This window comes from Battus philenor, unplaced genomic scaffold (genome assembly GCF_028537555.1).
Source record: "Battus philenor isolate CCGP_79_NKW_IND1 unplaced genomic scaffold, ilBatPhil1.0.hap1 SCAF_28, whole genome shotgun sequence".
Classification (NCBI taxonomy): Eukaryota; Metazoa; Arthropoda; class Insecta; order Lepidoptera; family Papilionidae; genus Battus; species Battus philenor.
This window is the reverse complement of record NW_027181691.1, coordinates 8,226,053-8,253,046: the sequence shown is the minus strand read 5'-3', so window position 1 is coordinate 8,253,046 and position 26,994 is coordinate 8,226,053. Positions and strand designations below refer to the sequence as shown.

The 26,994-nt window shown below is 33.9% G+C and overlaps 1 protein-coding gene and 2 non-coding genes across 8 annotated transcripts; 2 read left to right on the top strand and 1 right to left on the bottom strand.

Moving 5' to 3' along the window:
* Positions 1 to 26,280, top strand: LOC137925881 (MICOS complex subunit Mic60-like). Of its 6 annotated transcripts, none has more exons than XM_068769356.1 (14): positions 1 to 136; positions 2,168 to 2,294; positions 3,889 to 4,052; positions 5,829 to 5,954; positions 8,129 to 8,201; positions 9,848 to 9,951; positions 11,384 to 11,494; positions 12,902 to 13,019; positions 14,666 to 14,803; positions 15,652 to 15,755; positions 17,634 to 17,735; positions 18,533 to 18,621; positions 19,280 to 19,459; positions 26,224 to 26,280. In XM_068769356.1, exons 1-13 carry the CDS (start codon positions 32 to 34, stop codon positions 19,455 to 19,457), a joined length of 1,539 nt encoding a protein of 512 aa, XP_068625457.1. In that variant the 5' UTR covers positions 1 to 31; the 3' UTR covers positions 19,458 to 19,459; positions 26,224 to 26,280. The 6 variants fall into 6 exon arrangements, with proteins under 6 accessions (XP_068625457.1, XP_068625456.1, XP_068625458.1 ...); XM_068769355.1 differs by lacking the exon at positions 26,224 to 26,280 and adding an exon at positions 20,264 to 20,310; XM_068769357.1 differs by lacking the exons at positions 11,384 to 11,494; positions 26,224 to 26,280 and adding an exon at positions 20,264 to 20,310.
* On the bottom strand, positions 21,585 to 21,657 carry TRNAR-ACG (transfer RNA arginine (anticodon ACG)). Its single transcript has one exon. It is a non-coding gene; the product is annotated as a tRNA-Arg (tRNA).
* TRNAR-ACG (transfer RNA arginine (anticodon ACG)) lies at positions 22,811 to 22,883 on the top strand. The gene has a single exon. It is a non-coding gene; the product is annotated as a tRNA-Arg (tRNA).
* Positions 26,281 to 26,994: the final 714 nt, after the last annotated feature.

Genomic DNA, 26,994 nt, shown 5'->3' with positions numbered 1-26,994 from the left:
GACGATATGCAAACGTCTGCCGCCGCCGGTAATGACGAAGGATATTTGCGAGGTGGAGGCTTGTCTGAAGGACTTATACGAGACCACAATCAATAACTATGAAACAGCAAAAGCAGCTTGTGCTTATTACAATCAAGTTAGAAAATTTATTTGATTAGTTACGAATGTTGTGTTAGCCTTATCACTGTTTCTTTCCAGATTATTTTTTAATGATACTAGGGTTGTTTTTACGTCCTCATCGGGTTTGAAGTGGTGTATAAAAAAAAAGGTTAGGCTAAGAAAAGGACCAATATTTAGCCATTTCCGCGCATGCAGTGGTAGTCGTGCAACAAAGTGCACCGCCCGCCAGCCCGCTGACAAATGCGTATGCGACAAACAATGCGAATTACACAACTGCCACCGTTAGTTTATACCATTAGTGTGTTTGGCACTAATCGGTGTAACATAACCCCTGAAGATGACCCGTGGAGGGGTGAAACACGTGTTGAGTGATTTGACGGTGGCAATTGTGTAATTAAAAATATTGGTCCTTTTCTTACTTAGGATGGATTTCCGCAAGATAACGCCTGATTCCATTAAATATAACAAATAGGGGCAAGGTTGTCTGGTAGAAATCGCCTCGAGCGATGAGACCGCCTCTTGTACCATATGAAGTGTTTCTTTTTGTCTCTTTTTGTTGTCTATGATGTACAAAAAAAGTGTTAATGATAATAGCACACTAGCGTCATCATCATTTTATTCGTAAGTTGTCCACTGATCTCTCCAGAACCTAAAATCTCCAGTGATCTCCCAAAGATTTATTAAATTTTCTGAGATATCTATATAATTGGCAATGAAATATTTTAAATCGATTATCGTCAGGTAGTGGAAGATGCCTTTCCATCCGTTCCCTCTTGTAACCCTATGTCATAATAAGCGATTCTAAAAGAAATACTACCGAAAAATTAATCAGGTCCCGTAAGAATGTAAAAAAAGAAAGCGAACGAAAAATAGCGATTCTACCCTTCACTTTCAGATAAGACGTTTTTATCATTGTAAGGACAACATTACATCATTGATGCTCACCAGAGAGAGGTCGATTGAAAAAGAGATTAAAATAATTAATTTTAAAAAGTACTACAGTCCAAAAAAAAAAGATACAGTGGGCAAAAACTATTACTTGAATACTGTAGATTAGATGCAACATTATGTTTTATGTTGCATTTTATTACTTCGTGATGCAACAAAGAGAATAGGCATCATATGCTAGATATTAAATAAATAATAAATCTATCACTTCTGCACGTTGAAAGACTTATGATTAGGAATTATCAGTAACAAACTGTAAACTTTGTTTTCATACAAAGTATTTCGCTTCTTGAAAATTGACTTCTCAACAATGGAATTGTAGTACCAGTACCAATAATAATAACATCTAGGCTACCACAGTATTTTATATCTATTCGCTATTGTTATTTTACATGATTGCAAAAGATACGTTTATTTTTTTGATTCGAATTCACTGAACTACAACAGAACTGACAAGTACTTCCAACCTTAAATACTTTAAATCAAATCTTCTTTAATTTCGACTACTGCATGAAATCAGAATAATGAATTTTATGCGTAATGTTTGATTTTAAAAAAAATTCAGGGTAATTTAGTATCAGTTTTATTTTCTGTGGCATGTATTGTCCAATTCTAGAAAGTGGTGTATCTTATCTATCTCTAACGTATTAGACCAGAAAGTAATGTCGTTTCTGTCGACATAATTTACAGAAAAACCGATTAATTTTTACCGCTCCGGCATTGAAAATTTGTATACTAGATGGCGAAAGTTTGTTGATATCGAATGTGAATATATTGTTAATTAGAAATAAAAACTTGTTATAAATGCAGTCGTGTGAATTTAACTTAATAAAGCGATATTACTTTCCGATCCCCCTGATATAATTTGTGTAATCATATAATTTAGTGAGCCCATAAGAAATAAAAATTAAATTGTAACAAAAGAACGCGCACTGGTACCTCAGCCGTAGAAGAGTAGCCTAGGTGTAATTTCGATTTGATATCTATTTTGCATCTGTAAAAATAATTTTTTAATACAAATCAGATTGGGTCATACCTGATTTCTCGATCACGCCATTCTTGTTTTAAATGAAAAGTAATAAGGTACTTTCTTCTTCAGCTCGTTGAAGATACAATGACAGATTTTTCGGTTCCTAAACTAAAAGATCTTTACAAAGCCATGAACGAACGAATGGAACTGGTAAAGGTTTCGCTGAGGAACGCAAGCGAAGCCCAAGAAGGAATGGGTAACATTTCTTTCTTCCTCTTACCTATTTTTTTTTAAACAACCTAATGTGTTATTTTACTACCAACCAGCTGAACAGTGAACATATCCCTTGTTTCAACTTGTTCTTCGAGTGTGAAAATAGTTCTCCAATATGACACGTAAAAAGTGTTAGGATAAGTATATAAAATATTAATACTTCACATTCATATACTTGCAATAATAACACTTTTAAGGCAGTGGCGCCGAAATTAATTCTATATTAATTTTATAAAATAGAGCTGTGCGCGCTATTTATAACTTAAAATCTTGAAATTGCCTGTAATATATTTTTAAAGATATTTGTAATCTAGTAAAAAATAAGAGGTTGCTTTTCAATACAAATTCAAAAACATGTTGTTTATGCCTCTAAATGAAAAATCCTATATAAAAATTAGTGACAGACACTTGATAGAAATAAATAGGAAAGTCTAAATTTTGTCGTCTAAAAATTTAATACTTCATAGATCCGGGTGTACGCATAAATAATAAAGTTCCCTAAGATGTCTCAGACTTCCTTTATCTTAGTTTAAAATCTTAAATTAAAAATATATAATTAATATATATAACTAATAAATATATGTTATGTAATCAATCTTATATTGTTGTTATGTAATCTAAATGTGTGGAACATGTTAAGTCGATTTATTTACATAGTTGATATTATAAAATTTGTTATTTAAAAATAACAATTGTCAAAGTCGGTTCCTCTCTGTAGATCAGCATTGTGAGCCGTTGGTTGTTCACCGCTTATAATGTTAAAATATACGAAGTTTTAAAAGTGCCTATAAATGCATACTTCAATGAAGATATTATGAATTTTGAATTTTATTGTTGGTATATCTAAGTAGCATAGGGTTATTTTTGATGATAGTGGATGTCACTCAAAGTTTGAATTTAGTAGCATGAGGTTACGAATGGAGGTGAAACATGTAACCTAATAAATATTTTTCGCTCCGTCCGTCACCGCTCTGCCATTTATATGCTTCCTCCCCCCACTACCACTCAAAGTCACGTGACCGATCACGTGAGTGGTTTTTTTTTAAGGTACGTGTAAGTTACTTGATTTTACTTAGTTGATGAGTGAGTATATAACTTACACGTACGCTAAGCAAAGCTCAAGCTCACTCGGTGTTTGGCACTGGTCGGTCTAACATCTCCAGATGATGCCCCGTAGAGGGGTGAAACACGTGTAGAGTAGATTAATGGTGGTTGTTGTTTCGCATTGTTTACCGCACGCGCATTTATCAGCGGGCTGGCGGGCAGTGCACTTCATTGCACGACTACTGCAGCATAGCGAAAGTAGCTAGATATTAGTCTCTTTCTTAGTTAGGATGGACTTCCGCGAGGTAACGCCTGATTCTATTAGATAAGTAAGTAGTTAGTTACTAATTAGAAGTGACTTAGGTAACTTGATCACTAACAAGCACAAGTAAACACTGACACTCGAGACAAGAGCAAAAAAGGAAAATAAAAATTTAAAAAAGCATGGTTGCTGAGCTTTGGGGTATAGACTCAAAAGACTTCAGACTAATAGATTTTTTTTTCTTTGACGACAAAACTAAATTATGTTTTAGGAGAGCTGACTCGTTACATGGAATGTGGAATCCAAGCGCCGCAAGAAGCGATAGAAAAGACTAAAGAAATGTTGAGCGTTTGCAGCGACAAGATGATGACGGCGTGCATTCAGTTTCAGTGGGAAAACGACAAGGCGTTAGTTCGTGATAGACAGTGGCAAATGGTTGGTAAAAGAAGTCATTATAATGGAAGAACATCCTTTAACAAAGAATGTTTGGCAAAAAATCCTTTGGAAATCCTCCCAAATGATAATGCACAATGTTATTACAGTATTTGATTTGGTTTTAGAGGCAGTATGCAACTGGTCGGCAAACTCCAAACTTTTGCAAAGGTTTTTTTGCAAGTGTCTTTTGCAAACTTTCACACTTACCTAAGTGCATAGTATGTTCTCAAGAGTACAGTAGATTATATACACATGTACACACACATATATACATATAAAGTTTGCTAAATATATACATATTAATAATATATATTAATAGAAATACAATTATAAGGTAACAAATATATAACAAAAAAATAATGTAGCCCTTTTCAGAGCGATGGCATTATACAGGAGCCTTAAACCTTCCACGCCTATATTCAATCATCTATACATAAATTGATCACCCTGAAATATGTAACAAAAATATTTTTTTGCGACAGGCCAATAACTTATGGCAATAAAGTCTGTCGGAACAGATATTAACAAAAATTAAATTAAATTTTGAAAACCCTTCTTTCTTCTATAATAATCATTACGTTTATTAAAATTTCTGTAACTATTAATTTTTTGATATAGGGTATATCATACATTAATTCACAGTAAGTGATCTATACATTCGCCCCCTTTAAAACTTTTACACCTATAATTAATCATCCTGTATATATGTAATTAAAGTTATTACTTATTAGAGAATATAGGTTCATTTTAAACCTAAGATATTTATTTTATTATCCAATGTTTGTGAGCAGTTAGAATGTGTAACATGTCAATAAAATATATCGAGAATATGATGATCACGGGAATCGAAATTGTGATATTCTTCTTCTTGTTGTCAGCCGACAGAGGTGCACTGCAAGATATAGGCCTCCTATAAAGATCGCCCCGACAGTCGGTACTGCGTTGACAACAGGAAGCGACATATCGCGACCATAATCTGTGACCTAAAATTGTTATTTACGTCACTATAATTATCAGGCTTTCTATTTCAAAAGCTGCTAATGTTGTAGGTAGTATAATTAAACCCTTCGCTGTGCCGTGTAGCTCGACGCAACTCTGGCCCAAGTGTTACGTCTTAACGTGGTAAACAGATCATACTGATGCACGAGAAAGTTCACAAACGAGCAGAATTGTATATGCCTCTGATATGGGCACTTTGTTTTTTCGAAATATTGGCGTTTCTATTGCTGTTCTTTTAGTCCAATACATTTGTATATTTGATTTTTTTACTTGACTCGTCAATCGGCTCGTGATGACTCTGTGTTTGGCACTAATCGGTGTAACATAACTCCTGAAAATGCCCCGTGGAGGGATTAAACACGTGTTTGTGTGATTCGCATTGTTTGCCGCATACGCATTTATCAGCGGGCTGGCGGACGGTGCACTTTATTGCACGATTACCACTGCATACGCGGAAGTGGCTAAATATTGGTCCTTTTCTTACTTTGTGATGTTTATGTTTGACTCGCCTATCTGTACACGATCTAGGATCGTGATGTTCTAGTTCACGGACCCTTCTGCTCCGTGAATCCAGTACCGACGAAGCTGTAAGCATTAGGGCTAACAACAGTAACATCTTCATAAACAATACAATACCCGTAATGTATGCGTTTGGTCTGACGATCTATTCACGAGTCAGGCACGTCATATTCATATTTGTGCAAAAATTTTCACAACGTATCAGACTCGTTAAAGCACGGCAAGAGGTTAATTGTATTAAATGTCTTTTTATTTCAGGTGGAGTCTAAAATAGATCGGTACACAGAGGAAAACGAAGTTATACTTCCCGGCGTACACTACGCTCAAAATAAATTGAAATTAACTGGCGACTCTGATCTGTTACTCTACCATACTTATAGATATGTAAGTATAATTAAGTTACTTTGAAATGTGTAGTATTAAAATAACTTGTTACTTAGAAAACTATTACGCATAAAGACCACTCAAGTGAAGTAAACAAATAATGGAAGCAATAAATTCATAGCTCAAATCGAATTAAAGCCGGATGCAAATACCTCAATGCCTGAAGACGAAGGTCTTTGACGAGTGTGTGTTGTCGGTGATGACTTACGAATCCGTGATGTGGTCGTTTACGGTGGGCCTTATTAGATAGCTCGAGGTCAATCAGAGAGCAATGGATTGAGTTATGCCAGAGCATATTCTTCCGTTCACCAGAATGAAGCCAAAACGTAATGAGCGAAATGATTATATGTTAATTGATATAATGACATAATTTGGAAATGTGTCTAAGCTAAGCAAATTAATTAACAATGTATTTTAAATTGCAAGTCTAGTAAGAGGAGGTTATCGTGAGACTTACCATATTAATGTGTATGACACCTGGATTCAGCAAAATATTTGTTTTAATTATAGCCCACTTGTCGGTTCGTTCGACGTATAAAATAAGTAATATAATATAAAAAGTCTAATAAAAGTAGAGAATACTCTAACCCACTCCCAATTTTGTTTCTTCTTCTTCCTGCGGCGCTACAACTCTTTGAGTTTTGGTCTCCTCTATGATTCTCTTCCAACACGCTTTATCCTTCTTCTTTCTTTACCAATATTTCTTCTTTTTGGTTCCTTCACACAATACGCATTCCAGTCACCTCTTCCAGGGTTTTCCTCGGGGTTTTTTTTTTGTTGCGGGGTCCACTTTGAGATGGTTTTAACAGCTCTGGTGTGTGTCAATCTTTCAAAGTAGCCTGTCCATCTGAGCCTTTTGTGACTTGCAAAATGTAACAATCGTTCAGTTGCGAATCAAATCATTTAGTTCGTAATTCATTCTTGAATGGTACACGCTGTTATCTTCTCGTGTAGGTCTGAAAACTGTTTACAAGATTTTCCAAAAAAACTTTGTCAGTCTTATTTCATTTTTCATGCGCACAATACCTAATCAAATATTACTCTTATAATAAGAAAATTTGTGTGGGATATTAGGTATAGCACAGAAAATCACAATATTTTTCAAATAACAACAATATCAACAAAATAATTACACCTACGTAGTGGTTCCTCGTTTTAGTTCACAAACAGCCATTGCAACGCAAGAGATATACCATAATCGCCACGCTTGGCAGGCGAGTTGGCGATTGCAGTGTGGTATTATGGTACGCAGAAGATGCTACTGTACAACTTCTGGAAGCTTTTAATGCAGAAAGTGTGTATAAAATAAGGTTGTATCACAGGAATAGAACCCGCGACCTAAGATCGCAAGTCTTAGTCAACCGCTTGCTTACTATTGCTCGATATTGGTTAAACAACAATATTTAGGCAACGAACTTACGTATATATTACACGTTTATTGAATAATTCAAACGTAAGTAAGTATAAATGAGTAATTTGTATGAATGAAATTTTCTGCTAACACTATTAAATAACAAATGCAATTATAAAGATTAAACAGGTTTAAAAATAAACTGTTTTAACTTACAAATATTCAAGTTTTTAACACTGTAAATGACCATTTAAAAACTTGTCTGTAGTTGGTTTTAGTCATTAACAGTCGCGTATTTTATGTGAACTATAACTTCACCACATAAGTCATATAATTCATAATTATTTAATTGTGTAAATATATGTAAGTTTGGGGAATCTTATAGTAAAATGATGAAATAAAGTCGTTCTTAACTCATTTTTACATTATATTTATTCATCATCATCACCATTCCAGTTATAAGATGCCCACTGCTGGACATACGCCTTTTCTTCATGATAGATTACCAATAAGACCACTAGCATATAGCATTTTCCAACTTTAACAAGTTCGTCTATTCACATTTTGGGTGGACGTCTTACGTAGCTCTTGTTTGTGCTCCTCCGATATGTAACTAACTGTTGCTCTTAGCTGCATTCATTTGTTATGAATCTCCTCATCGATCAGATTTCGTATAGCAATCCCGAGTATGTCTCTCTTTATGGTTCGATGAGTGATTGTGAAGAAGGACCAAAAGTGAGAGACCACGGTTCAACACGCCGTAAGTGAAAGTAGTATAACACATTGGTTGTAGTAATCTAAAGCAAATGTTTGTTTTTATTAGAAACGACAGTTAGAAGATGAACTAAATGAAGCTGTTGCCGGACTAAGAGAAAGAGTCAATCGAGCAGTGGAGGGTATGTAACTTTTGTTAGACTTGAACGAATGATCAGATACGTAGAATGTTTACTTGATTGTAAGTGATAGTCAGGGATAATACCAGGCTGAAGCCTAAACGGTGATCAGACCAGATAATAACTGGAGTTTTTAATTTGTAGACAAAAGAAAAACGAATAGAAAATCAAAACTATTACGTTATTTCGTTTTATTCGTAAGATTTATGATATATAGAATTTTCGTCGGCATCAGACAGGAATATATGGGTCCATCGCTTGCAGTTGATGCGGTTAAAACTATATATGTTTTGTATGTGTACATCTTAGATGTTTGTAGGAGTTTATACGCGTTTACATACTTTGTTCCTTATTCAATGGCGAGGAAAATTGGAGTCGGGTATGGTGGTCGGGGCGTGGTGAAAAGATTATATATATAAAGAAACTATATACAATTTTGAACCTAACATAATGAAGCGTCTATTTCACTGATGACGTCCGAATTCAAATTGGCGTTCGAATTTAAATTTGGAACCGCAAAATTTTTTTAAATCTTTTTTTTAAAGTATCGTTGCTGTAATGACCATTAACATGAAGCGTTCACACTTGAATGCTACAAGTTCGACAGTTGCTACTGGCCCGCTGCTTCCTGATGATACGAAGATGACCATGTGATCGTATTTAGATGAAAAAAGTGGAATATTTATCGAATTAGTCATATTACGAGCCGTTAAAATGACGCATTATAAAATAAAGAATAAGAGACAACACAACGTTTAATTATTTAATAACAGGAATATGTTTATAATTAGTGTAACGCAAATATTCATTTGTTGATTTGTTACATGAAAATTTTGTATCTTTACCATGTATTTGTGATATCATAAATTAATAAAAGATATTTATTATTCACGGTGTTATGTTCAAGAGTGTATATATTTTGCAGGTGGATAGAGTTAGTCTATACAAATATTTTTTAATAAAGACACCATGGTCTGATATGTTTTAGTTTTTAATTAAAGTGAAAAAATCGGTTTCCTGTAAAATTTCTCCTTTGAGTTATTTCTTGAATAAATAACACAATATAAGATTATAATACAAACTTTTCTATTATTTTTAAAATAAGCACATAACCCACAATAGAATCAAAGTGATTTTTTAACTTTTCTAATAACAAAAATAATCGTGTTCTAACCAAAAGAAACAATATAAAAAAACGTCTTAAGGTATTAAAAATCTTCAATATAACACCCTGTATATTTGCAAGCAGTGCGCGTTAAAATGGAATTATTAAATTTAATTAATTATAGAGGACATAATCTGTGTAATGACGTAATAAAAGTTCCACCGACAAACATTAATCGAGTATTTTTAATTATAGTCGTCATCGTATTATTCCGCTAGATGTTACGTAGTATGATAGATACAGTAATCTCTTTTTATTCACTTTAAGATACCTACATTATATTTATACAAAAAAAAGGCTGCTCCTTAATAACAAAGAATCCTTTATTGTAAGAAACGATCTAGTTTAAATCATTACAAAAAAAAAGGTATTCATTGTGAATTCCAACTTCGTTTAAAAAATGTGGACGGTATTTTTTTAGTTTTTATGTATCTAAAATATATTAAATAAAAGGTAGAGCTTAATAATTTTATTTTATACACAGACACGCCTCCGAATAATGAGAAAGAACAGAAAGACAGAAATTCATTTCTGGAAAGCACCCTGAAGGAACAACGGGCTCAAATGGATAAAGACTTCAAGACGAGGGTACGTACATATGTTACGAGTTTATCTCATTTCATTGTGTATTTTAATCCCAACTGCAATATTTAGTTTATAATTTTGCTTAAGGCTTCTTCTCTCTCTTCTTCCTTGATCGTGTCCTCTCATATCTTATGCGCTGGATGACAGTAAATTTCCAAAAACAAAACAACGCGCATTGAATATAATATGTACTCAAGGAGATACAATTTCTTATATTAAGTATTATAACTTAACCCTTAAATGTATGACTTTTATTTATACTTTTAAAAAATATATATTTTGCAGATAGGTACACTACAATGCAGGGAAAATATATTTATATATGTATAATATTTTTATATTTATTTAATTTTTTTTCAAAACCTTATGTTGTAGATATACAACACTATGCATTTACTGCTACTTATACCGTTTAAGTGGTATATTGCAGATTTTCATCATTATGCATTTAAGGGTTAAGAGATTACAAAAACCCTTCTGAGTTTGTTCACTGCTCTTTTAGTTTCTATTAAATAGTATATACTGGCATTATTTTAAAGACGTATATTAATTATCAATTTAAGTGATCCTGATTCATCATCATGTCAGCCGATAGACGCCCACTTCAAGACAAAGGCTAGTCCCAAAGATCGTTACAATGACCGATCATACGCTGTCCGTACCCAGGTCTACCTAATGGGGGGACTTACTTACTGGACTACTTACGCCACGTCCACCGGCTTGCAGTTGCTACTCAAGGACCTAAATGTATAATAATATAAATAAATGATATCTAATAGTGACGTGTTTAAAAAATACGTGCTTACTCACGTATTTATTTCTATTTATTTATGAAACTTCACATTTTGATAGTTGTAAATTTTATGTTGATAATGATTTCAGCAATAAAACGTCTAGGATATAGGACTAACCTGCTTTTATAACCAAGTCTCTTCGTCTGGTTAGTTAGTCTTTGATTCAACGAACAAATAGACAAAATCACAAACTAATACGCCATTGAGAAGACAAAAAATCGATTAATAATACTTTTGCTTCATACTGCATAGGCGATGCGATCTATTGCTTTAATTACCTTTTTAGTATGATACTTCACCCTTTAGACGAGATGCTGTCTTAGCTATTAATAATAATTTCGAAACTAAATTGAAAAAAAAATTACTTCAAAAATGGAATGCTTTTTGATACACAGCATTGTTGGCAATATTGTCTGCTGTGTCAACGAATAATGTTGATGCTTTTTCATGACACGGATACTCAATGATTAATTTATCGCCATCGCAAATATAAGTCGCATTTGAAAATGCAATATTTTCCTAAGGAACCTTCTACAGCATATAAGGAAACTTATAAAAAATCTATGAAACCAGTAAGTAGTAGTATATATACTAAGAGAAAAATACTTTAACTTTTAAATAAATCAATAATCAAAAAACAGGAAGAAGATCTAAAAAAGAGGAATGAAGATTTGTTAAAAGACGCACTGAGGAAGCAGTTACAGAGACATCAGGAAACACTAGATAAGAAACTGGCTCAGAGAGAGGAAGAGGTAAGTCATTGCAATGTTTATTCAGAAAATAGTAAACGACAAGTAATGTTTTGTCTGTGTTATGAAGATGTAAAGCAATATTATGCTACGGTAAAAATGAGTATCACATCAGAATTTTTAAATTTGCAATGATTTATATAATTGTCTGTACTGTTACCTGTGATATGAGATGGTGTGGTACCTGATCCTTGTTAATAAAAATATTAAACACCTGTAATAATATTGCTATATAAAAAGCCGCCATATGTGAAAGTTCCTGCGGACGTCGTCACAACGCTTAACCTTTTGTTCGTCTCGCCCACTCGTCTCGCTCACTCGCACGGCGTGCACGATACGCGCTCTTGCTTGCTCTTGGCAGGTAGCCAAGACGCAGCACGTGCGCCGTTGGAGTTCCAGAGTCGGATTTGAGCCATGGTTCGATGCGCAACCGCGCGTAGGCGAATTATTCATTTTCCGCGCACAAATTGTTTTAATAATTAAATAAACGTTTTTCCACATCACACACCCTATTAAAGTTACACCATTACGTATATATTTATTTATTCACATTATTACCCTTATTTAATAATTTATATGTAGCGATCATTTCGTATTAAACATTGAGAAATCTATCTGCAGCAGAGGACGTTTAACGATTGAAGTGTTAATAGTTAGACTAAGGTAATCATAAAGTAATAGGAAATTGTCATTTAAAACTGCCGGGCATTAGGAAGACGGATAATTTATTTTTCCTAGGTTGGTAGTATTGTCTATAACATTTGCCAAGCGTCTGTTCAAATCATATTGAAAAATATTTCGTCTCAAACTCAACTCATCAAATCGCGATTAATGCCAAAATCATGACGAAATACTCGACTCAAACCGTATCGCAACAACCGCATTCGCCTGATTTGGTTGTGTGCGGCTTCTGGCTATTCAGCCGGACTGTGAAACGATTAAAGATATAAAAACTGAATCCAAGAAGGTCTTCAAGACCAAGGCAATACCAGAAAAAGACTATTTCGACTGCTTCGAGGATGCTGCGTTTTATCGAATAGGGATTGATTACTTTGAAGTGGATGAAATTGATTTGGAAGATTAAATAAATAATTTACATTTTATAAACAAATTCACCTTACTTTTTGATCACAGTATTATGTAAATATACATTATGATATCTAGTTCTATCAGGCTTTGAAATTTGTTAGAAGTATTCTTTTCTCCAAGTAGAGTTCAGCTAAAAATTTTACAAAATATATCTCCAAGAGCTCTTGTAGAGTATGTATGAAAAGTGGTCAGAGAATTATTAATGTAATTAAAAATTCCCTATAATGACTTTTATAAAATTACACTCACAAAAGGCAATGTAGGAGACAGTAAGTAAATTATACTCTAACAGTGTATGTCAAAGCCTTTGAATGTTACTAGGCCACGGCGAAATTAGATCGTATGGTAGCAGAGAAGGTGGCGGCCGAGAAGAAAATATTTGCTCAGCAACGCTCAGAAATGGCCGCCAAACTGAAGATTTTGGAAAACAAGCTGGCTGGTTAGTATTCATGTTCATTTACGCAACACAATACGCCTTTTAGAACTGACGAAGTGAATATGATCACAATGTATGATATAATTAGTCTATTAAAATACCATGTCGTTTTGTTTCTATTTTTGTAAAAAAGATGTCGCACAGATAGTCAAGTTTCAATGCTTGGAGACTTCTTATTTAAGAAAGTTTGATAAAACGCTATTTTTATATCGTCGCCCATACTGAATAAATCCGTAATCGTAAAATTCAAATTTCACAGGAGAAACGAAAGACCGAATTTCTTTGATAATTTTGATTATATTCAACCTACAAGGGTAATTTATATAACAAATCAAATCTATTTTTTTCTGCATTCATGTGTTTAATTTCTGTTTATATATTCTGGAAATTATTACGGAAAACCGATTTTACTTGAATTAAATGTAAGCGTTTTTGAGAGTAATGTCCTTTACGATGTTATCTGGGCGAAATTTGATATTGACCATCATCAGTAAGATTGCAATACGATATTTTGTACAGATTTTTCGAGTCACGTTGGGTTAGTTTGTGATCGATTCTTTAAAATACATGATGGTAATAAGTCTTTACCTCAAATATATATTCATAAAAAGTACAAAAATTTTAAAAAGCATGCAAAGAAACTTATCGAACATTTTTCTCGCAAATAATATCGTACTTGCTCTTACGAATCTACTTAAGAGAATTTCGTTTCCTTCATTTTACTTTAGAACAATTCAAAAAAATCACTAGTTGTAATACTACCTATAGATGTCGAATTTCACAGAAACGGAACAAGCCCGCAATAGCATAGGGTTTATTCGGTGGAGCCGACGATATTATGTTTACGTGTTTAACTTAGTTAATTCTGAGACTCTGTGAGTCTAAGCTAGTACTCTGGTGAACAACGGTCACCACGGAGCCTAACTTAGAACTGAATCTATCATCACCAGATGTCCCTTGTGTTATTCAGTTGTTATTCTAGGAGATAACAGCGAATGCTTACTCGTAAAAGAGAGGTCTAAGAAATAAATGTTACTTCTTGCTTAATTTGCGCATTAATCTGAAAATTACCGTCTGCTGTGTTGATAACTAGATGTACAATAAAGTTTTTTAGTATTTTTTTGTACCATTACACTGATAGTGTAGTACACATTCCTTCACAAGACTTGCACACTCAAAAGCTTTCAAAGCCTCTAGAAACACGCTCTAGGTCATGTTTATAGGTTATAGTGTATAAAAATTAAAGAACTGAATATTTAGCTAATTTTACAGAGAGTAGAGAAAGTTAGGCGCGGTATGGAACGTTCATCAAGGTGGGTGGATGACCAGGTCGTATGAAAGTCTTAGGAAGATGTTAGAAGCAGGACACTTCCGATCGGATCTATTGGAAATTCATAGCGAGAGCCTATATCCATACTGCTGAAATAGTGATGGTGATAATAAAACCCGAAATGTATTGAGTAGAGTCGTCAACAAATTCAGTTGTTTATTTCATGTGATAACTTCTACAATTATCCTTATATATAGTAGGTGGAATTATTAAACTGTACGATGACCTGAAAATCATTAGCACTATAGTAGGATTATAATACTATAGTACTATACATTATAATACAATGTGAGACTGAGTGAGACTGTAATTTTTAAAGCTCATTTGAAAGCCGAGAAGGAGACTAAACGATCGCAGGAGCTTTGGGCAGCGGCTACTTCGCTCTTAGCTGCCACTAAGAAAGGATGTCCGTGTATCGCCGTCGACAAAGAATTGAAGGCTATTCAAAAGGCTTCAGGTTGTTTTTTTTATGTTCTATTAGTGTAGTCTGTAAAGTTTGTATCAATTTAGTAGAGAAGTTAAAAGAAAAAATTATTTTGAAGTGTATGCTAATAAATTAAAAACATCTAAAATCTCTAAGTGAGGCATATGTTTAGCGATGGAATACTTGCGGTTGAAATTATAAAATATGAAAGAAAAAAAAACAATTTATTTCGGAGTGATCACTTTATTTATTGATTAAATGTCAACAAATAAAGCGATCATATGAACGATAATTACTCTTCGATTCAGCTTTTAAAGCACAATATAAACTTGTAGCGTTGAAGAGAAAGAAAATAAAAAAGATGTGAATAATTAAATAAATTTACCCGTAAAGTCCCTGTCCCACAAAAGATAGGGGATACGAGAGGCCCACAATAGCGAGGGCCATAAAAAAAATAAAAACTTGTAGCGTATGAACTGTGAAATGCGCAAAGTTTAAAGCGAACTGTCTAAGGAAAGTTTTTTTAGCTAATATATTTTTCGAAATGTTTTATACCTCTGCGCATCTTTCTATTTTTTTCATAATATTTTAAATTGGAGATACTTATATCGGTAAAGAAATTTTTTAAAGCCTCCGCTATTGGGCGCCTTTCGTAATTCTCCTGTTCCGGGTACACGGGAATAACAGTTACGGGTAATTTACTTACTAATTTTTCTTATTTCCATGCTTTTGTGCCTTCCATCTTAATGTCATCCATTTATTCCAATTTCGTTTTTCACAATTTCTTGCGTTCTCAGTAAATTCATTCTCAGGTTATAATGTAGCGAAGAGAAATAAAAATTAATTGTTGATGTAAAATAGAATAAATGTACTTTGTTTAGGTGGTGAAGATAAATTAGTGGCTACCGTTATGAAATCTATTCCGAAAACTGTTTGGAATTATGGCGTGGTTCCAGAAAGTGTCCTCAAAGCGAATTATTACAAGGTATGTTCATTATCATCATCATATCGGCTGATAGACGCCCGTGAAAAGCATACAACTCCCAAGAAAAGATCGCCAGGATGATCGGTCTTGCCCAGCCCACAACAAGTGACTTCCTGCGACTGTACTTATAGGCTAGTGGTCGCCACTCGAAAACATTTTGGTGTCAACAGCGATGGTTTGCACAAGCGATGTTCCACGCCCACTGTTAATCACACAAGCGAAACTTAGAGCTGCAACAGTCAGCTTGGTTTTTCTGTGAATGGAAACTCCGAGCATGGGTCTATCGTTTGTTCTTTTAGTGAGTTACTAATATTTTTGTTGCATATATAAATAGCACTAATATGTATATATGAGATTTGTGTTTTTCTGTGTGGTTACGTAAGTTAAATCCAAATATCTCCTGCTAACGAACATTAATCAAGATGGCAGTCGGTTACCAAGTCAGAACTGCAACTGGGATATCATTTATTAAAGCCTTATTTTGTAATAGCGATTATCAAATAGCTCACAATCTTTAATACCATCTATAAGTCGGTCTTAGGCAAATTACAAAGCAAAAAAGTTTAATCCTCGCATATTTTGGTAATAAAAGACAATTAGCGGCATTTAAAGTTTAAAGGTGAACGATTCTTCATTAGAAATAAAGTGCGGTATATTCAAAACAAAAACTAATTTGATTCTTACAAAATTATTACGCGAGAAACGAGCAAATGGCAACTTAACCGTATTAAAGATAAGGTTTGTTTATGAAAATGCATTAGCAGCCAACCGGTCCCAGTGCATTACATAATTAAAGAGAAATGCATTCGAATGGAAAAAAAAAACAATTTATAATACGAATGCGACTCTTAAACTTCTAAAGCGATTTAAGTCAAATATTAAATGTGATCAAAATAAAAAAAATCTCTATTAACCGCACTGGTTATGTCAGGTTATTTTTTATTATAGATTTACAGTTCTTAAACCACACATTGAAGAATCGTATGAACAGAGTATTTCAACTCTGAATTCGGATTCACAGTGCATACTCTTGAACATAGCTGAGTCATTTATATGATAAATGCAGAAACTTGCGGAAAACTTAAGAAAGAGGCTTTATTCGGTCCTATTGGATATATACTGGGGAGACATATATCCAGCACTGGACCTCCTACGGCTGAAATCATGATGAAGATTGAAATTATTCAGAATCTTATTTAGATGATTAATGTTATTCGCATTTATATAAGTTGACACGTTCCTAAATTGTTCAATCGATGTAGCTCTGAGAATTGTTCTTTTGAAGTGGCAGTGGACGGGGAACATTGCTCGTGCAGCATAAGTTCATGAGTGGGAACCACGAGAATGTAGAAGTGGTGTGTGTAAGCCCCCACTAGGTGGACTAGCGGAATAATCGAGGTCGTGGAAGTCGCTTGATCCGGGCAGCGGTAGAGTGGTTATCGTCGCGATCTTTGGAGGAGTTGGAAGAGAAGGAGACCCACACTTTGTTTTGGTTTTGTAGCAGGGTGATGGGTGACGTAATTAGGTATAACAAACCGATGTAACAGGAAGTGTGGCGAGGGATAGGAGGCGAGGCCTGAATGTAATGTGGGTAAATGCTGTATGTTGAGTGATAGAATACATGAAGGATGAAAGACTGAATAAAGAGAGAAGTTGTGAAGGATAAAAAAAAGAGGGTGAAAATAAGATGGAGAAGGAGTATTTTTAAAAGAATATCAAAAAGGAGATATATCATAGTAGGCATTCATCGTCTGACGTGAATGAACGAATGAATGAATGACAACACTCCATCTAAAGCCAGATCGATGTTTTGCATTGAGTCCGTCCGTTTTTGTTAAAACTAACAGAATTTTATGTATTTGTGAATTTTATATCTAGATGGAGAAAACTGCTTTGAAAGTTGCGTTGGTTGAGCGAGAAGGGTCTCCGTTGCCGATCTACTTTGTTTCTTGGATACAATCGTTGTTTTTATCATTCAAGGTAATTTTTGTATTTATACAATAATATATGTAAAATGTAGCAGGTAAAATATTGGCGAATGTTTATAGGTTGCCGGTTAAACGTTATGCATATAAAAATCTTTATTGTTAATGAACTGTGAAGAAAGGAAAATATTTTGAGGTAATAGCACAGGGCTACCATAAAGGGTTCTGTAGCATAAAGATACATTATCGACTCGTACTATGCAGCAACAGAGTTCCTTTCAGAATATATTAAATCGTAAAATCAATTGTCTTGTTTATTATCAGTGATTCTACTTTTGTTAATTTTTTTTTTCATAAATTAGTGCTTCTTAAATATCTAATAGATCTCTCGGTGTTTGGCACTAATTAGTGTAACATTACTCCTGAGGATGCCCCGTGGTGGTGTAAAACACGTGTTGAGTGATTTAACGATAGTAGTTGTGTAATTCGCATTGTTTGTCGCATGCGCATTTATCAGCGGGTTAGCGGGCAGTGCACTTTATTGCATGACTACTGCTACAAAGTGGAAGTAGCTATATAGTCCTTTTCTTACTTAGTGCTTCTTATTTCAAAGAAAATCTACTTTGAAGTTATTGTCGATATTACAGCTGAAAGCTGTAGAATGTTCACTACTGAATATAGGCTTCCCTATAGATTTTCACTAAGATTACCTGGAATCGTTCTGCATTCACTATCTTCTGACGACCATAACAAGGCTCATGCCCATCATTTCTGTGGACGTCACTATTTCCGCCAATACAACGTTGTACGTAAGTATACTACTAAAATGTTTAAAGTAATATTTCCTACAAGGTTTCAGGTATTCCGCAAGTCGAGGTTGACAATCCGCCAAAGGAACCTCCGGAAGACTTGGATACTTTTGACTCTCTTCAAAGAGCGCGGTATAAAACTTAATTCTCTATTACCGTGTTAAATATTTTAAGTATGTTTTTTGATTATCCTAGTCCAGTAGAGAAAAAGAACAGGATTCAGATCAGAGAGTATATAGCAATTTTTAGAGGTAGAGTTTAAGAAAAAAAATGTTTTTTTATTTATGGATATACAGCGTGATTAGTTATAGAGATAATTTAAGATATAACCAATGAGATACACTCTATCAAAGAATCAACGATTTCAGAAATAATTAACAACGTAATGATGTTTTCAAAACTCGGATTGCTACATATTAAAATTAATTATTGCTTACTATCTGTCTTTGCATGTTTTGTACTGCTAGAATTTTTGGCTCGTCGCGTTTTAACATAAAAAATAAATCAATGACACATATTACAGAGATCACATTGTACAGGTTGGTTGGAAATAGTTTTTCAAAGCTTTTTGCCAAAGGAGCTATACTCTCACCCATTTAAAGTGTTTACCCCTTTACCTTACCCCTGTAATCAATTTTTATATATCCCATTCTTTTAGATATTAATGATATAATGTAACTGTTAAGTCTAAGATAGTCATTCTCTGCATCAAAATAGTTTAATACAAGGTCTTCCGTGCCATGTAACTGCGTAATAATACTAATGTGGAGTAATAAATAATTTTCTTCAGCTTCTGGATAGAGCGAGGTGATCTTGCAACTGCAATTCGTTACGTCGCCTCACTGGAAGGCGCTTCGCTGGTCGCAGCCGAGACTTGGCTGGAAGCTGCGCGGGATCACTTGGAGATTCGTCAAGCCGCCGAAGCTATCATTGCCCATGCAGCCGCATTAGGGCTGCAATACATTTAGAGGTAAGTTAAGACATAAATATAATAAATAAAGTGATGGTGTGGTAGTAGCCCATATATAAGGAAGGCGATGAAAGCAAGAAGGAATGAAAGAACAAAATGAAAGTGAGTTAAGATAAAGATAAAAATTTGAAAAAATTATTTGTAAACAAAGACCCTGATCCCAACAAATTAGGGGTAAGAGAGGCCTCCAATAGCGGGGGCCATAAAAAAAAACGATATATAAACAAATATTTAAATATTGTCGCCGTCGTCGTTTCACCCCCTAGACACTCACTGCAAGGCAAAAGCCTACCCCATAGATATCTATGGTAGTACATACGATAATCGTCACGCCTGGCAGGCGGGTGTGATACGGTACTCTGGAAACTTATTTATGAGCAGTGGTAAGCTTATATAATTAGTGCACAAAGTGAGAATTATATAAGATTCTATCTCCGGGATCGAACTTGCGACCTGTGATCTCAAGTCTCAGTCCTCTTCCGTCTGGCAACCACTCCCAGTAGGTTATCAAAATTATATGGTAGTATTGTGGAGAATCTGGTCTTAACCAAGAACCGGTCGAAGATAGGCTTAGATAACACGATAATATGGTGCTTACCATCGGCCAAGGCGTTTAAGGACATAACCTTTAGAAATGTAGAAACGACCAGGAAGGAGAAATAACCTCCAAGTTTATTTTTCTCGACTTGTACGGATAATTTAAAGTAAAGCGGATATTACTTACGGCAATCAGTAACTATATTTTCAATTATTTGTTCTCATTAGCAAATTGTTTCTGTAATTATTGTTCTTTGACTGTTACAGAATGAGAATTACCTCGCGAACTCAACAACACAAATGATTGAACGAACAAAACATTGTATAGTTAAATTAATTGTACGAATTATATTTTACTTGATATTTTTGTTACAAAATATAGTTGGCAAGAATATAATTTTCTTTTTTTAATTGTCTCATATCTTTTTTCCTGTGTGTCAAGTAATACATTAATTTCGGCTATAATAAAGTAAGTAAAAATATTCGCACAAATAAAGATTGGTAATTATTTTTAATTATTAAATTACCTTTTTTTATTTGCTAACTTACTTTAATGTACATATACGTGTGTGTTTTACGTGTTGTGTTTTTTACGTGTTGTTAAAAGACAAAATAAGTAATACAGCTATCCGCAAAAAAAACGTGTATAACAGATGCACTTACCTACTCCCTCGAAACTAAGAGGAGCTGGGTAGGACACGTGGCGAGGTTCGCTCGTAACAGGTGGACACAAAGGGTTTTAAAATGGACGGGACCACGTGGTACCAGAGCGAGAGGCAGACCTAATGCCAGATCGGCTGACGAGATCGTGGCTACGGCAGGTCACGGGTGGTTCCAAGTTGCCAAGGATAGAGTAAAATGGTCAATGGTCAATGGTCCTGAGGATGCCCGGTGGAGGGGTCAAACACGTGTTGAGTGATTTAACGGCGGTAGTTGTGTAATTCGCATTGTTTGCCGCACGCGCATTTATAAGCGGGCTGGCGGGCGGTGCACTTTATTGCACGACTACTGCTGCATGTGCGGAGGTAGCTATGCATTGGTCCTTTTTTTACTTAGGATGGAAAGCTTTTGGCTTTTACCCTGAGGGGTTCCATACAAAATTAATATAAAAACATAAAACTATTATTTAAAAGTACTAATTTTTAAGTCATTTCACTCTTTATAAGAATCAAAAATAAACTCGCTTGAAACTTGCTCGCTTGTTTCATTTAGGCTACATGTCACAAAGTAAATGTTTTGGAAATGTTTTGAAGATGTTTTGGAATTTCTTCCTACTTCTTCTCCACAACTATAACACAAAAATAGATTTAGAAAAATGTTGACTATCTGTAAAAATCCAATTTTGAATACATGAATAATATGTTACCTTTTTATCTGATTTAGTCATTTCAATTTTGGATATATTTTTAACACAACATATCATTTTCATTACTGGATTATAAAGCCGCCAAGGTCGTAGAATGTTTGTGCGGACGCTCCATTGATTGTCTTGGAATAAAAGCCTTCGCGAAGGGAACTCGGTTTGGGACGTCTGTACGGATTCAGCAATCTACCCGAAGGGGAACTCTTAGGGGACAAAAAAGTTGATCGACCCTGCCAGGATTCGAACCTGGAATCTTCTGATCCGTAGTCAGACGCGTTATCCGTTGCGCCACAGGGCCTATAATTTCAGAGAATAAAGATCCACGTTATAAGTTATTACACAAAACAATCTATTTTTTTTTGAGTTCAGCTAAAATTATCCAGTTATAACATAACTGGATAATAAACAGTACAATAGAATTTTTATAAAAATGATGCTCGATTATTTCCTCTGACAGCTGTATACATATTACGTTATAAACTACGTAACATAATATAATTAAAAATATCATTTGACAAAGGTTAAGGCAACTATAATAAGACAGCAAAAAATCATAATCAACTTCGACGCTAATTTTTGAATAAAATTTATTGAAACACTTGATGTTACTGGTAAATATGTAGATTAGGATAGAAATAAATGACAAAATTATTTATTTAAAAAGATTTAAAATTAGGTGGCAATTTGTAGCCAAAAATAGTGAGAAATGTTTATTTAGAAATAAGTATGTATGAGAAATAACGAAATCCGTAGGCAATTGAAAGTACGTAATCCGACGTAATCCTATGGTAATTGGAAATGGCAGTGGGCAACCCACATACCACGCAAAACACTTCAAGGATTTGGAGACCACGGTGACCAGAAGTCGGAAGGCGCTGGATGCAGATCGCTTCCTATCGGCAATATTATAAATCTATAAAGAAGAGCTATAATCAGCAGTAGGCAGGCATCCTGTCATAATAATCATGAAGTAGACTAGCGTTTTTACTTATTTTTAATTTAAGAGTAACTAACAATTTTTAGATTGATTTGTTTTATGGCCTCCGCTATGGGGACCCCTCGTATCCTATCTATTGTAGGACAGGAACTTTGTTTTTATTTAATAATTTTTTCATGTAATACTTTTATTTTAGCGCTCTTCTATCGTTCCTTCTATGAATTTTCATTCCTTTATTTTCTTTCTTTCTACAATTCTACTTTCTTTCCTTTTCATATACATTTTTCTTTTCATTCGATACCATTAATTCTTCTCCTCATACCTTAACTATTACAATTTCTTGGCTTTTATTCTATATTACACTTTTGATCTTTTCTAGTTATACATTTTTGTGTGTATTATTTTATTTAGTTATTTATTTAATTGCCTTTTTTAAATTTTGGCTCAACTCAAAAAAAATTAGATTGTTTTGTGTAATAACTTATAACGTGGATCTTTATTCTCTGAAATTATAGGCCCTGTGGCGCAACGGATAACGCGTCTGACTACGGATCAGAAGATTCCAGGTTCGAATCCTGGCAGGGTCGTTCAACTTTTTTGTCCCCTTAGGCGCCCTTCGGGTAATTTACTATCTACGTTCGAGCTCCATTCGGTGCGTATCAATGTTGCCTTAATTTGCATAATGCCTAGTGCTTGTTTATAAAACATAGTACACATAGTACGTTTTCATCTATTAATATACAAAGGCGCCGGAGCTCATTAGATACAGACGTGTCAAAATTTGTCTAAAAAAAAAAACAGAAAAAAAACTTTAAATGACAAGATGATAACGACGAGAACGTGGTTGTTAATGTTTTGTCATGACTATGCGAATATTGTCTAGAAACAATGAAAACCATGCGGCTACGAGAGTATAAGTCCAATAAGTATCGATCCTTGAAAGTATGTTTTGACAACAGTTATATTGCCAAATACGTTCTTCGTAATAAAATGTATCCTAAAATAATACCACAGAAACTTAGATCAAATCAGACTTCGGTGTCAAAATCTACCCATATACAATAGCAAATGCGGCGGAGTCTAGATTTATATATACAATAGTATTAAACAAAGTGAACTGAATATACAGTCAAAAACAGGTAACCACTATGTACAGATCAACAAAGACAAACTAAAAGTACCTATGAAGTAAAAAAATTATTAATATGTTACGTATATTTTACATAACAGAAATTTTATTATGAGAAGTTTTAATTTAAATCCAATTAATAAATAATAAAAAATTTCTAAATGAACATGTGTTTTTACTTAAAGTTTTTAACACTAAACTACACTACAGTTAGAAATTTACAGGAAATCAATATCAGGTGAGAAGGGGGTCTACCCAACACGGAAAAACTTGGCAAGGGGTCTACGACACAAAAAATTTGGGGAACTCTGCCTTAGTTAGTTTAGTATAGTTCACAGACCCTTCGTTCCGTGAACTCATGTCAGATGAAGATGTAAAAGCCTTACGGCTAACAGCATTAACATCTTCAAAACAATACAATAATAACACTCATGTACTTTGCTTCTGACTGGTTTAACGGTTTTCTTGGGCATTACATTGGTTATAAGCTTCTGTGGAACCTATGTATTTCAATATTCGCAGGTAAACTCAACTCGGCCGTCTTTGCAGTTAAAAAAGTAGGACAATTAATGTATTAACTCGTATATTTTAGTTATTTTAATAGCGTTTTCTCTTAAGGTATTTTATTAGGAGCATGTGCCGTAGAACGGAGTATAAATGCATTTTTAATTATTGATAATAATTTTAAACATTCTGTTCGACGTATTAAACCGTTAATTTTTTGGACAACCTACAGGTCGTTGACCGTGAGAGGAAATTTAACAGAGTTCTTAATGTAATGCTTACAATTGTATCAACATATTTTAAATAAAAATAGTTTTTTGTTGTTAAGTTTCTTCATCATTATGATAAAGTAATTAAATAAAATAAAGCCTTAGGACATCCATTAGTGGATAAACATTGCTGACAGATTTCCAATAGGGCTGGTTGAAATTCTACTGTATCGACGTCTTCTAAAAACTTTAACTAGGTCATCTGTTTACTTTGTGAGCGGAAGGTCTTCTCTATGCTTGCCGGTTCGTGGTCTCTATTTATTTCTACGGGTTTAAGTTTAAACCGAAAGTTCGTCACTATTATTCAAAACATTACTCTATATATAACGGTAAAATGATTTTTTTTTAATTCAGTCCATTCTCTCTTAAAATTAAGCTAAGCGTTCTTTATTTAAAAAAGTTCAAAAATTTTTATTCGAAATTTATGATGGGTGACAACGTGATAAAAATTATTGCCCAATTAAGTACACGGTTTCTCGGAGAAGATTTATTTTTCGAAAGAAGAATAAAAAATATATCATTTAACAAAAGATTAAAAATGAATGTAGATCTCATTTTTTAAAGAATATGTCATTAAAATGTCTTTTGAAGGGTGGCAATATTGTTCCAAATGGAGCCTTGTGTTCTGCGCCACACGCTGCTATAAACCAGTTGCGATTGAGCAAATTTCTCGATGAATATATTTTCTTAATTATAAGAGTCGAGGGATTGTTACAATAATCATAGTTAAAAACTTAAATCTGTTACTAGATACCCTGTATAATATCATGGCTTGATGTTTGTAGAAAATTACAATCACATGTCGCATTTTAAAACAAAAAAATGGCTCAATTACCTTTATTAAAGTTACATTCAGTGCGTATGAACGATGTCTGATTTTGCATAATAGCTAGTGCGTGTTGATAAAAGTAGTACATTTTTACCGATCAATACTTTCGTCAATTTTTTATCGACGCCTCACTCTAGAAATACACGTGACAAGATCTAGTAGTATCTCGTTCGTATAGGAATCGATAATTAATATATTAATATCAGACTGATAATAATTAAATAAATAATCATTGATTAAAGTATAATAATTAGCCATAAACTCTTTAAATTATATTTAGGTGTACAGGTTAAAAAAAAATATTTATCTGATTTTCATCCCGGAATTTTTTTTTTGGCATTTTATTTACTCCTGTTTTTAATGCTATGTATTTATATAAAATGTAATTTTAGTGGTAATCTATTATAGATAAAACGAAATATTAACAATGAACGTGTTAAATAATATTCTACAAGTCATAAATAAGCATCAATTTCAAAAAAATAAATTCCAGTTTATTTCGGAAGGGAAAATAGAATTTAATATAAAATGTATAGGGGATTGATTTGTAGTAAATATAACGTATTTTCATAAATAATTTCTGAATGATTGACCGCTAAAAAACAGTTTAAATATATTCGTTTATGAATATTTTAAAGTCAGATGCTAGAATAAGTGTTTTTTTAGCCTATAGCATTATGAGTACAATTTTTCCTTTAATTGGTTTATTTTATGAAACATTTACAAATGCTTTCTCATTTGATAGCTAATCTATTTATTTTATACTAATAAAAAGTATTGTTTTGCTCATTAATATTTATAGAGTAGTAACGCATTTTTACGAACGAAGTTACGAAAAAAAAAAATGGTAAATGCGTAAACGGATGCTTGTTGTAATTCGTAAATTTAAATTCAATTGGTTATTGGTACCTTGCGAGTACGTTTCGCAAACAAAATCATTATATTGTACCGATTTAAGGGACGCCAGCTATTTAGCTCAAGTTTGTTTAATATACCTCACGTTACGTTATACCTCATTTTTTTATTTTCAGCCAGACATTGTTTAAACGAGAATTCATCTTTACATCAATTTTAACATCTGGAAGGTATTCAATATCTTATGTACCTTATATTTGATGAACTATTCATGTTATTCAAAATGTCTTTAAAATAACCTTTTACTCTATTTTTTAATTTCAGTTTTTCTTTTAATACAGGGTTGAAATGATTGGTGCAGCATTATTCTGTATAGCATTTGCTCTATTTTGGACCTGGTGGCTTCTCAGAAGGAAGTCTAATTTGGAGCCCCCACCTTTCCCTGGAGCCTTACCGCTAATTGGACATGCACACTTGTTAATTGGTGATAGTATTTGTAAGTGGTTCTCTTCTACTTATGATAAAGTTATCTTGCAAAATTGCGTCTACACGAGAACAAACAGCTTTTATGTGTACCATTCAACAGTTTCATAAGCTATTTAGTTTTGAGTAAGAAAAGGACCAATATTTAGCCACTTCCGCACATGCAGTGGTAGTCGTGCACCAAATTACTCAACACGTGTTTCACCCCTCCACGGGGCAGGTGGTGGCGGTTGTGTGATTCGCATTGTTTGCCGCATACGCATTTATCAGCGGGCTGGCGGGCGGTGCATTTCATTGCACGACTACCACTGCATGTGCGGAAGTGGCTAAATATTGGTCCTTTTCTTACTTAGGATGGACTTCCGCGAGGTAACGCCTGATTCCATTAAATATTTAGTTTTGGTTTACGAGTCCCATCGTGTAGTTAGATAGATAAAGAAATGAAAAAAATACTCCATACCTTATATGAATGCGTAATACGATTAACATTATAAATTTCATAATTTGACCATTTTTGGGTGCCACTTTGATCTTAAAGTGCAGACCATGGATCGGATAGCGCAGCGTAGGATGTTCATCCACAAGCGGACAGACGATCATATTAATGTCGTTTTAAGATGCAGGATCAG

Bases quoted from the DNA above. Each gene is read 5' to 3' on its own strand.
- LOC137925881 (XM_068769356.1), top strand. From the start codon at position 32: ATGACGAAGGATATTTGCGAGGTGGAGGCTTGTCTGAAGGACTTATAC. The intron at 15,756-17,633 runs GTATGTTCATTA...TTTTATATCTAG, and splicing joins TCAAAGCGAATTATTACAAG to ATGGAGAAAACTGCTTTGAA. The intron at 18,622-19,279 runs GTATAAAACTTA...AATTTTCTTCAG, and splicing joins GACTCTCTTCAAAGAGCGCG to CTTCTGGATAGAGCGAGGTG.